We start from the raw sequence: 12,942 nt of genomic DNA on the forward strand, positions 1-12,942 counted from the left end.
GACTTTCTGTATATACTTCAGTTTTCAATATTAATGTCAAAAATATGAGCTATGATTTTACATAGGATTTGTGCTACAATGTATTCTGAATACTGCCATGGCAATTTGAAAGCATAACAGAAGGATCGGTGGCCATTCCTTGGTTGGTTTTACAATAGGAGGAAAGTCTGAGAGTAGAGGAATTAGCTGCACAGATGTTTTCATTCAAAGAATGAAATGGATAAGGTAAGAAGAGGTTCAAATATTGTAAGCCAGCTTTTGGGGCAGGTCAGGTATATACAGAATTTGACATCAATTTGAAATGGCCAATCCAGCAAAAAGAGCTGTGCTTCATTTGTAGTCTTAAGTAAGGCAAGTTAACTCATCAGCTGTTGGTTATAACCTAAGAAATATGTTGCTCAAGGCAAGAAGGGTGACCATTTTTCCAGGATGACAAGTTTTACAGGTTCTGTACCTAGCAACCCAATATGCCCTTTCTCTTTGTCAATTTAAAACGAAAACATTAACACATAGTATTTAAGTTATTTAAATATGAATGGCAAGGATTGTAAATATTCCCATATAACCTTTTGTGTGCAAATCAAAAACCGTATGAAAGTTTTCATGTCAGACTACACAGAGAAGCCATTGAAATAAACAAGAATGTGGACAATTTCAACAGAAAGGAAGAAACCATGAAAATCTGGCTATCAGTATTTTTTAAAAAACCTCTAAAATCAGGAAAGTAAATAAAGAGCGACACTCAAATAACAGGAATTCCAGACAAGAATCAATCAGGGCCAGCTAACACCTCTCAACAAAGGATTCCCCTGGGCAGGAAGCAGTCAGGCTTTGGAGCTGCAAGGCTATTCAATGCTAATCAAACCAGCCAATTGCAACATTCACACTTGCCTCGAGCAGACAAGAGTTCTTTCTCCCACCCTGGACACCCCACAGATGTATAAACCTCACTTGCCTAGTTTCCAACAGACCTCACAACCTCTGAGGATGCCTACCATTGATGTGGATGAAATGTCAGGAGAGAATACTTCTGGAACATGGCCATACTGCCTGGAAAACTCACAGCAACCTATATGGAAGTTAGCTTGCTGTAATGTGCCTTCAAATCATTTCTGAAAACCCTAAGAAAAGAGATTTTCTGGTGCTGAGGGCGTGATACTCACCCAAGATCACCCAGTAGGTTTTCATAGCTAAATGGGGAATCAAACCCTGGTCTCCAGAGTCATAGTCCAACACTCAAAGCACTACCCCACTTTAGGGCTGGCTTTCATAGAATCATAGAGTTGGAAGAGACCTTATGGGTCATCCAGTCCAACCCCCTGCCAAGAAGCAGGAAAATTGCATTCAAAGCACCTCCGACAGATGGCCATCCAGCCTCTGCTTAAAAGCCTCCAAAGAAGAAGCCTCCAGCACACTTCGGGCAGAGACTTCCACTACTGAACAGCTCTCACAATCAGGAAGTACTTCCCAATGTTCAAGTGGAATCTCCTTTTTTGTAGTTTGAAGCCATTGTTTTGCGTCCTAGTCTCCAGGGCAGCAGAAAACAAGCTTGCTCCCTCCTCCCTATGACTTCCTCTCACGTATTTATACATGGCTACCATGTCTCCTCTCAGCCTTCTCTTCTTCAGGCTAAACATGTCCAGCTCTTTCATACCACTGCAATATTTGTCTCACCATCTCTATGTCCGGAACGTAAACCAATCTGATAAAATATACACAAATTAAATTTAAAATGCACAGGCAAAGTTCACTCCTCATTCATATACCAACATAATTTGACTGCAGTGATCTCAAAATGAAAAATCCCAACAGTATTTGGAAAACCAGTAGTACTCCTAGCTACAATACTAAAAAGAAAACAGTGGATTCTGAAAAACCTGCTTATAAGGAGAGGCTCCACCTCACTCCCATGCCTGAAAATGTTTGGAAATGTTTAAAACCAAAAGGGAACAATACTTTGCTTCATACTATTATTGCCATTCAAGTATTCTCATTTATTATTATTATCTAATGTGGAGGAGTGTAATACACTCTTTAAAAATCCTAATTTTTACTTTCATGTATACATATCACTATTATGATAAAGGAGAATTTTACTACACTTAATATTTTTTTTGCATATTTAAAATACAAATTCAGCCAAGATTCCACCCTGTCCTATATTTCCTAAACATAAAAATGGATGTTTTCAAAGATCACATATAGATATACCAACTTCAACTGTCAGCTCCTCTTCGTCGTCTGCCATGATTCTACAACTTGAAATGCTAAAGAGCGTAACATCATCCAACCAGCCTCATTCCCAAAGGATCACGCATCAAGAGATTCATTTCTCCCATGTAGTCTCAGACAAAAGTTACAGCTTTCAATTTCTTGCAGCATCAGCTTGCCTGATTCCAAATGTTAATGTTAATGTTCTTCTTCAGCAAATGCCATACTTCGCAATCTTGAGTGCAGTTAAATTTTTTTACGAGGAAACAAGTCCACAAGGATGGCTGTGCAGAGCTGACTCTGGGAAGTCTGTCTCCTGCATACGAGAACTAAGGTACATGCTGTAAAATATTTTCAGTCAGATGCTACACCTACCAAATGACGTACCAATGGATTGTGCAATTAAACGACAACCTTCCACAGGAATAATAACCCTGCCCACTGATAAAGCATACAGTAACCGAAAGAGGTTGTTCAGCTTGTTCTCTTTAGCTGAGAGATATCAGATGAAAGACATTCAATATAAACAAGATCTGAATCTACAAACCACATTGTGTATGGAAAATATAAAGCACAGGATTGATTATCAGAAGGAACGTTGGCAGGGCCAACCATTAAGACTCCTCTTTGCTCCTATCCTACGTTAACTGCAGGTCCTCTCTAGAACAGCATTTCTCAACCTGGGGGTTGGGACGCCTGGAGGGGTCACAAGGGGTGACAGAGGGGTTGCCAGAGAAAACAGTATTTTCTAATGGTCATGGGAGTTCTATGTGGGATGTTTGGCTCAATTCTATCATTGGTGGAGTTCAGAATTCTCTTTGATTGTTGGTGAACTATAAATCCCAGAAACTACAACTTCCAAATGTCAAGATCTATTTTCCCCATACTCCACCAGTGTTCACATTGGGGCATATCGAGGATTCGTGCCAAGTTTGGTCCAGATCCATCATTGTTTGAGTCCACAGTGCTCTCTGGATGTAGACGAACTACAACTCCAAAACTCAAGGTCAATGCCCACCAAACCCTTCCTGCTGATTATGGGAGTTCTGTGTGCCAAGTTTGGTTCAATTCCATTCTTGGTTGAGTTCAGAATGCTCTTTGATTGTAGGGGAACTATAAATCCCAGCAACTGCAACTCCCAAATGACAAAATCAACCCCCCAACCCCACCAGTATTCAAATTTGGGCATATCGGGTATTTGCCAAATTTGGTCCAGTGAATGAAAATACATCCTGCATATCAGATATTTATGTTACAATTCATAACAGTAGCAAAATGACAGCTACTGTAGCAATGAAAATAATTTTATGGTTGGGGGTCACCACAACATGAGGAACTGTATTAAGGGGTCTTGGCATTAGGAAGGTTGAGAACCACTGTGCTAGAAGGACTATTTGTCTCCTGCTCCCAAGTGACATTAATTAAGCATATTTTAAAAAGGTGGATATTGCACCTTTCTTACAGTTCAAATTATTTTAACTCACATTTTGATTCAGTGGATCCACTGTTACTATATCCAACCAATAGGTTTCCAGCCATGCAGCTCTTGCACCATTCTTGCACTGACATTGTTTAATTTTTATTTTATTTTTTTACTAAGGATCGGCCACAACCACCATTCACAAAGAGTTTTATATATGCTGATGACCTTGGCTTAACAACACAAGCAAAAGACTTTGAAAGAGTTGAAAACCAACTAACTAATGCTCCGAAAGATCTCTCCAATTACTGCAAAAACAACCACCTGAAGCCTAACCCTGCCAAGACACAAGTGTGTGCTTTCCATCAACGTAATTGTGGAACTAACAGGAAACTAAAGGTCGCCTGGGAAGGCCAAGAGCTTGAAAACTGTTCCCACCCTAAATACCTCTGCGCTATCTTAGATCGAACGGTAACATTTAGGAAACACTGTGCGAACACCAAGCACAAAGTAGCTGCATGCAATAACATCCTGCAGAAACTTACTAATAGTGCATGGGGTGCAGACCCAAAATTAATAAGAACAGCAGCTCTGGCCTTATCTTACTCAACTGCTGAGTATCTCTGCCCTGTTCGGCACAAGTCTGCCCATGCAAAGCAGGTGAATATGGCAACCAATGAGACATGTAGAATAGTCACACGATATCTTAAGCCTACACCTGCTGATAGACTCTGTAAAAGGCATAGGCAAACTTCGGCCCTCCAGGTGTTTTGGACTTCAACTCCCACAATTACTAACAGCCAGTAGCTGGGAGTTGAAGTCCAAAACACATGGAGGGCTGAAGTTTGCCCATATCTGCTTTATAAGCTAGTTGGCATTGCCCCCTCTGATGTGCGACATGAAGTTGCTGCCAATTGCAAGAGAAATAAGGTTGAATACTGTGAAAGCCATCCACTGTATGGCTATCAGCCTCCTCCCAGTAGACTTAAATCAAGGGAATGTTTCATGAGAACTCCTCTAAATGTTCTTCCAGCAACAGTAAGAATATCCCTCTGGGCAGCAAAATCAAGCAATTCCAACTGGATGACCTCCTATGAGGGTCTTCCTCCAGGAGCAAACCAAGAATGGATAACTTGGAAGTTCCTGAACAGACTCAGAATTGGAGTTGGCAGATCAAAAGACAACCTGGCTAAATGGCACTACCTAGAACAGTGGTTCTCAACCTGTGGGTCTCCAGATGTTTTTGTCTTCAACTCCCAGAAATCCTAACAGCTGGTAAACTGGCTGGGATTTCTGGGAGTTGTAGGCCAAAACACCTGGGAACCCACAGGTTGGGAACCTCTGACCTAGAAGAATCCTCCACCTTGTGCGACTGTGGAGCAGAACAAACTGTGGAGCAGATGGAGATTCCACTTGAACATTAGGAAGAACTTCCTGTGAGAGCTGTTCGGCAGTGGAACTCTCTGCACCAAAGTGTGGTGGAGGCTCCTTCTTTGGAGGCTTTTAAACAGAGGCTGGATGGGCATCTGTTGAGTTTGCTTTGAAGGCAATTTTCCTGCTTCTTGGCAGGGGGTTGGACTGGATGGCCCATGAGGTCTCTTCCAACTCTATGATTCTATGAAACATCTCAGCATCTGTGTGCTTGTCCACAATTACAGAGGAAGAACTGTCTAAAGCTATAGACAATGACGTTGCTGTTACATATTTTTGGTCTAAAACGATTTAGCTGGTTGTGATCCCTTTATTTTATCAGTTTTAAACTTCTTTATTTATGCAATGCTTTTGATACAAATTTTAAAAAGTCATACAGCTGCATACTCTTGGATTTGTTGTTGTTGTGCCTTCAAGTTATTTCTGACTAATGGCAACAGTAAGGTGAACATATCACATTGTCTGAATGTGTGCAAGATTTGTTCAGAGAGAATGTTGTATTTGTCTCCTTTTGAACCTGAGAGGGAGGTGGGACTGAGAGAAGGGCTTCTCCAGCACATCTTAATGCCTGCGCTGGTTCATAGAAGGAGATGAGGTCTCAAAGATAGGTTGGACCTGAATTGTAAAGGGCTTTATAGGTAATCACCTGCACTTTGAATTGGGCCTGGAAACTTATCGGGAGCCAGTGGAGCTGCTTTAGTATCCCATTGAAGTGCAGCCTCACACAGAGCTGTTTCAAAACAAGGTCTCATTCACTGAATTTTACTAAAACAGGACAACTATTTCCCATTTCACTACTGAAATATCTTGTTATTTCTTTTCTAATTCATGTTTGCATTACGAATGTATCATACAACAAATTCAGCTTCTTAATCCTTAAACAGTTCTCCTTCTAAGGTGGTCCAATAGAGAACTGAGGCATTTTAGTAGAGCTTTAACTTTTGAAACACTTATCTTGTGACAGGAGTATCTCAGGGATGATGAGCATTTTGCACACTAATCACAAAAACTAGTAGCACTGTCCAAAGGCATCCCAATGCTGCTATAAAACACGCCATGTGGTTCTCATTTTAGTAACACTGTGGTCAATCTTCAAAGTAGGTAGCAACATGATCTTCTAAACAAGATAGGGAAAATTATAAAATGGTAATATATTGAAACCCATTCTTGACTCCTTTAAAATATTGGTGGGAAGAGACATTTACCACTTTATCACATTAATTCAATACTACTGAACCGCTTAAGAAATGGCAACCTACTATATTTATCACATCATGTAGGCTTCAAGTGTAGGGAAGAGATACCTTAAGGTTAAAAAAGCGTTGCAAAGGGTTGTCTTTTCAGACGCTTTCTAAGCTGGTTGGCAAGTGACTTCTTTTGCAAATTATCCGGATAGAGATGGGCAAAATGATCAATTGTGGTATGTGATGGTATTCATCGTTCCCAGCTTAAAATGATACGGTTAAGCAATTTATGGGAGCAGCCTCCTTTGAGAAAAAACTCCAACATTACCTTTTGCTTACTGAAGACGGAAGATGGGCAGTATGTTGTGTTTCTTTCTGTTTCATACACTTTCTGGGGGACTTCTTTCCTTCTGTGTGTTGTGTGTGCCATGTGTTACCTCGGGGAAAGAGAGAGAGAGAAAGTGAGGAGGATTGCTAAAATGATAGCAAAGGGAGAGCCCTCAGATGCCTCCTTCCCTCCTCCTTCACTTCCTTTGGTTGACCCCAGGGGTCATCTAGTCCAACTCCCTTCTTTCTGTCATGTAGCAAAAACAGAATCAAAGCACCCCCGACAGAGGGCCATTCTGTCTCTGAACAACAACAACAACAACAACAAAGAAAATATGTTCCTAGTTTGCAAGTATTATTTCCTGTTTAATTGTGTAGTCCTTACTTTGAAAGTAGTTGTTGTGCTCCAGAAACTTTGTTTTTGTGTCCACAAACTATGTTAAATTGGTGGAGAGACTACAAGATATTCAATCATTGAGAAACTAGAGAAAAACATGCTGTAGCAGGATGTCCTTCTTGTGAAAATAGGGAGGGACAGAGGGCGGGAACAACTCTCAACAATGTGATGGCAAATCAACTGAGAACTCCTGAATAAAATGGATAGTTTGATAGTGTGTGATGTGGTGGAGGTAGGAAAATAATCAATTTAATTTCAAAACAGAGTATGCCTGAGCTGCATGGCAATCTACTCTTCCAAACATTTGAGATGTTCAGTGGGATGAAGTCTATTGATAAATAAAATACAAAGGTTTTGAACTGGTTCTCTACTAAAAGGAAGCCAAATGTATCAATTTCCAGGGAGTAAGAAGAAAATAATCATTTTTAAGATGTGCTTTCAAAAGTTCCAGAAATGTAACAAAGTAACTGTGTAGGAAAAACTTAGAAAAGACAATAGAAAAGGTGAGCTCGAAAACTTATAAACTATTCAGCTGAAAAGAGTTTTTCAAGTACCAACAGATATATCTTTAATGCTTCCTCCATTCTAATTTTCCCTTCAATATTATTCAAGATATGAAAAATATCTAACATAATACGCAAAGATTTTGTAAGATGACAACAGCCATTCAGGAATCTAATCCGGACGAAACGTCAGAAGCCAGATACATAAGAAATTCTGGGCCTAACTGGGTTTGACTTTACTATTACTCAAATGATTAACAGTTACTGTGTACATAAAGTGATGCAACAGTTTTGTATTGACACAGGCATTCCTGTGCCAAGTGCCTGGTGCCAGAAATCGAGAAGTTTCTCCCTCTTTACGAATAAATGTTATATACACTGACTTTATTGTGTAGTCATCATTCACAGTTCTGCCGCTTTTCAGCACCAGCCGCAGGCCCCAGCCAGTAAAGTGTAGAAAGTAACCTAAAACTTCTCCCCATAATTTTCTAGGGATTTATTCAAGACTCACCTTTAAGATATACATAAATAAATTTCTAACAAATACCATAAAATTTCAAAGTAAAAGGCTGTGCATATATAATACCATTCAGCTAAAACTCATGCACAATTTGTGGGAGTTTCTACAGTTCAAGTCTATTTCCATGCTCTTCTCTGTTTGGAGTGGTTGCTTGCATTCTCGGTCAGTGTCCAATTTCATATAGCTCATTAAAAAAAATAGAAATCACTACTACTGTTTCCTTTTTATCTCCACTGCTGTGATACGCAGCAAGAGTTGGCACTGACAATCACTGATATATGACATCATGTAATGTTTCAATTTTTCATGAATAATAATAATAATAATAATAACAATATTTCTATTCCACTCTATCTCTCCGAGGGGACTCAGAATGGATTACAGCATACACAGATAGGCAAACATTCAATGTCTTTAATACAGTGAAATAACAATGCTACACAAATACACAGAACAAAGGTAAAGGCTTCATTATTCATTCTATCATTTCCCTTTGCCGGTCATTTGCCAAAGTGGGGGATCCTGGCTATTTTACTTTCTATTTTAACTATGTGAAGCACTCACAGTACAGTAGCAAACATGTTTTTAAATCATCAGCACATCAACAGGTCATAATCGATATGCAGAGAATGGTAAAATACAATGAAATGGAAAGATGTTCCATATTTAATATACCATTGATCCAAGCTGTCCTTTGTGGGGTTTTTTTTGTCATTGATCTAGCAATCTAAATTGTTATTGCCATATTTGTTTATTCATTTTCATGAACTGCTCACTCCATTCCCATCTTTTCCATTCCCTAAGGCTTTGGGTTTTCACATGTGAATGTATCTTCAAGTCACCTGTTGACTTATGGCAACTCAATGAATTTCACAGGGTTTTCTTAGGCAAGGAATAGTCAGAGGTGCTTTTGCCAGTTCCTTCATCTGAAATGTAGCCTACAGCACCTGGCATTTGTTGATGGTCTCCCATTCAAGTACTAGCCAGGGATGACCCTACGTAACTCCCATGATGGAGCCCCCGGTGGCGCAGTGGTTTAAACCCTTGTGCCAGCAGGACTGATGACTGACAGGGAGAGCACGGTTGAACTCCTTCTGTCAGCTCCAGCTCCCCATGCAGGGACATGAGAGAAGCCTCTCACAAGGATGGTAAAACATCAAAATATCGAGATGTTCCCTGGGCAACGTCTTTGCAGACAATAAATTCTTTCAACACCAGAAGCAAATTACAGTTTCTTGTCGCTCCTGACACACACATAAAACCTCCCATGATCAGGTGGGATCTACTACCTTTAGAACAGGCATGAGCAAACTTTGAGCCTCCAGGTGTTTGGGACTTCCTACCGGCTGTTAGGAATTGTGAGAGTCGAAGTCCAAAACACCTGGAGGCCCAATGTTTGCCCATACCTGCTATAGAGAGTCAGGCTCTCCCTCATCAACTCTGAGCCACTCCTTATCGAACTCCAGTATACTAATCCCAAGAAAACCTACTATTTCATTTCTGAAATGAGAGGTGTGTGACATATGTCCATCTCCAAACCTTTTTTTCTGTGATCCTGAAAACCCTGAGTTCTTAAAAGATAATAGTCCTCTACACGTGTTCAGACAACACACCTTTTTATTATCATCTCACAGCACACAATATGGGGGGGGGGGGGACTTTGCTATGATTTCATGGGTTATGAATGCATCTACTGTAATAACCCCCAATACAAATCCAAAATACAATCAGATAAAGGGAAATCACAACAAAAAGTCCTCTTACGTCTTAAAACTAAGGTAACTTTTACATCACAGGTTTTTGAAAATGACCACTGAGAATAGACTTTAGTCTTCCTGGAAAACCCTAATGACAATAAACTCTTTTTGCCATGAAGATGCTGCAAGATGTTGACCTGGCTTTGCTGCAACTGACTAGGGGCACATCTACATTGTAGAATTAATGCTGTTTGACTCACTTTGACTGTTGTGACTCAGGGTCCTTCCACACAGCCATATAACCCAGAATATTAAGGCAGAAAATCCCACAAGACCTGCTTTTAACTGGGTTATCGGAGTCCACACTGTCATATATCTCAGTTCAAAGAAGATATTGTGGGATTCTATTCAGCTGTATAGAAAGGGTTTCCTGCTACTGAATCATAGGTGTAGTTTTGCAAGGTTTCCAGCTTTCTCTGCCAAAGAGGGCTGGTGCTTCACCAAACCGCAAGTCCTTGGATTCCAAAACACAGAGCCAAGGCAGAAAAAGAGCTGTCAAAATGCATTAATTCTATAGCGCAAATGCAACCTAGGGCAACTCCCTTGAAAAACTGACAAATGTGTACTTTGCATGTTCTCAGAAACACTATTTCCCCTTATAAAAAACAGGAGGAAAAAGGATGAAAATCACTTTGGTACCATTCTACACTGCATTTGGAGGAGTTGGCTTACATCCATGACAGCTCAAGTGAAAATCATAAGCAAGTACAGTAGAGTCTTGCTTATCCAACATAAACGGGCCAGCAGAACATTGGATAAGTGAAACTGTTGGATAATATGGTTGGATTAAGGAAAAGCCTATTAATGTCAAATTACATTATTATTTTACAAATCAAGCACCAAAACATTATGTTTTACAACAAATCGACAGAAAATGCTGTACAATACACATTATGTAGTAATTACTGTATTTACAAATTTAGTACCAAAACATCGCAATGTATTGAAACAGCTGTGTGTCCGGGCGGGAGGCAGACTGCGTTGGATAATAAAGAACATTGGATGAGTGAAGGTTGGATAAGTGAAACTTTACTGTACAAGAGTTTAGGTCCAGGACCCCCACTACTACCACCTCAACGGATACCAAATTCCATGGATGCTCAAGTCCCATATTATACAGTGGTGTCATAAAATATGCCAAAAATCAGGGTTTGCCTTTTGGAATGTTTTGACACAATGTTTCCAAGCCGTGGATTGTACAATCCATGGATACAAAGAGCCAGTCTTAGGCCCCTTCCACACAGTTGAATAAAATCCCATAATATCTGCTTTGAACTGGGTTATCTGAGTCCACAGTGCCATATATTCCAGTTCAAAGCAGAAAATGTGGGGTTTTATTCAGCTGCGTGGACGGGGCCAAAGAATCTTAGGGCCCTTCCACACAACCCTATATCCCAGAATATCAAGGCAGAAAATCGCACATTATCTGAGTGTGGACTCAGATAACCCAGTTCAAAGCAGATATTGTGGGTTCTCCTACCTTGATAGTCTGGGATATAGGGCTATGTGGAAGGGCCCTGAGTCCACACTCAGATAAAGTGGGTTCTCCTCCCTTGATATTCTGGGATATAGGGCTGTGTGGAAGGGCTCTTAGTCCACACTCAGATAATGTGGGTTTTCCTGCCTTGATGTTCTGGGATATAGGGATGTGTGGAATGTCCACAATCATCCAGGCGTCCCCTGGGCAACGTCCTTGCAGACTTGCAGTTTCTCAAATCACTCCTGACACGACAAAAACAAAAAACAAAAACACTCAGATAAGGTGGTTTTTCCTGTCCTTGATATAGGGCTGTGTGGAAGGGCCCTCTGAGTAAGAAGAGAACCTATGGGCCATGTAGTCCAACCCCACTGCTGTCATGTGGAGAGAGCACAATCAAAGCACCCTGGGCAGATGGCCAGCCTGCTACTGTTGAAAAGCCTCCAGCACACTCTGAGGCAGAGAGTTCCACTGCTGAACAGCTCTTCCAGTCAAGAAGTTCAGGTGGGATCTCCCTTCCTGTCATTTGAACCCATGGCTCCACTGAGTGCTAGTATCCAGGGGAGCAGACATAAACAAGGCTGCTCCTTTTTTCCTTCGGGCATCCTTTCAGATCTGTATACAGGGCGATCATGCCTCAAGTCTCTTCCCTTGCCTTGGGCATCCTTCCTTTAGCTTCCCTGTCATCCCAAGCGGAGCCCTCCTCCTCCTCTTTCCTTCCCTCCCTCTTTCCTCCCTCCCTGCCCCCCGGGGTCCTTTCCTGGGCTCCTCACCTGCTTGCCTTGCTTTGCCTGCCTGCCAGCCGCGCGGGGAGCCCGGCGCGCTTCCCTTCCGGGTGCCTCTTCCCCGGTCCCGCCCCGAGAAGGCTCCGGCTGCCCACAAGGCCCCGCCCGCTCCGTTCCTCCTTCGCGGGAGGCGAGGGGAGCCAGGGTCCGGGGAGGAGAAGGTGTCCCAGGAAGGCCGAGGCCCCTGCTAAGGGCTGGCACTGCTTTGCCACCCAATGCTGGCAACCCAAGAACGCCTCTACGCTCTGCAACGAAGACAGCTTGGCTGGCACCACTTTGGACTGCCAGGGCTCAATGCTCTGCAATCCTCGGATTTGTGGTTTGGCAGGGAAGGCTCAAGACCAGCTGTTTGGGCCTTCAACTCCCAGAATCTCTGCCAATTGAACAATACCGGCTGTTAGGAATTGTGGGAGTTGAAGTCCTAAACACCTGGAGGGCCGAAGTTGGCCCATGCCTGCCCCAGAGGGATATGAGTCCCATAAAGGCACTGGACTCTCCCTAAATAAATACCTTTCTGGCCTTGGAAGTTAAGCAGGATCAGCCCTGGTTAGTTCTTGGATGGGAGGCCTCCTGGGAAGACATGGCGCTGGAGGTTATGTTGCAAAGAAAGGACCTGGTGCAGCCACCTCCTAGTACATACCTCTTGACCCATATGAAATTCATGGTGTCATCATAAATCAATATGTGACTTAAGAGCCCCCGGTGGTGCAGTGGTTAAACCCCTGTGCCGGCAGGACTGAAGAGCGACAGGGCGCAGGTTCGAATCTGGGGAGAGGCGGATGAGCTCCCTCTATCAGCTCCAGCTCTTCATGCGGGGACATGAGAGAAGCCTTCCACAACGATGGCAAAACATCAAAACATGTGGGCATCCCCTGGGCAACGTCCTTACAGATGGCCAATTCTCTCACACCAGAAGCAACTTGCAGTTTC

The 12,942-nt window shown here is 42.1% G+C and overlaps 1 protein-coding gene across 4 annotated transcripts in view; it reads right to left on the reverse strand.

The window, feature by feature from the left end:
- The window catches only part of SLC35A3 (solute carrier family 35 member A3), a 37,322-nt gene extending 25,228 nt beyond the window's left edge, over positions 1-12,094 (reverse strand). The window contains exons 1-2 of one of the 4 annotated variants that reach the window (XM_060773997.2): positions 12,001-12,077; positions 6,575-6,683 (exon numbers count right to left, since the gene is read on the reverse strand). In XM_060773997.2, coding sequence (XP_060629980.2) covers positions 6,575-6,676 — 102 coding nt within the window. In that variant the 5' untranslated portion in view covers positions 6,677-6,683; positions 12,001-12,077. Of the gene's footprint in view, positions 1-2,211; positions 2,551-6,574; positions 6,684-12,000 lie in introns of those variants that run through there. The other 3 variants (XM_060774001.2, XM_060773998.2, XM_060773999.2) reach the window with 3 other exon arrangements.
- Between the last annotated feature and the right edge of the window lie 848 nt (positions 12,095-12,942).

This window comes from Anolis sagrei, chromosome 4 (assembly GCF_037176765.1).
Source record: "Anolis sagrei isolate rAnoSag1 chromosome 4, rAnoSag1.mat, whole genome shotgun sequence".
Lineage (NCBI taxonomy): Eukaryota > Metazoa > Chordata > Lepidosauria > Squamata > Dactyloidae > Anolis > Anolis sagrei.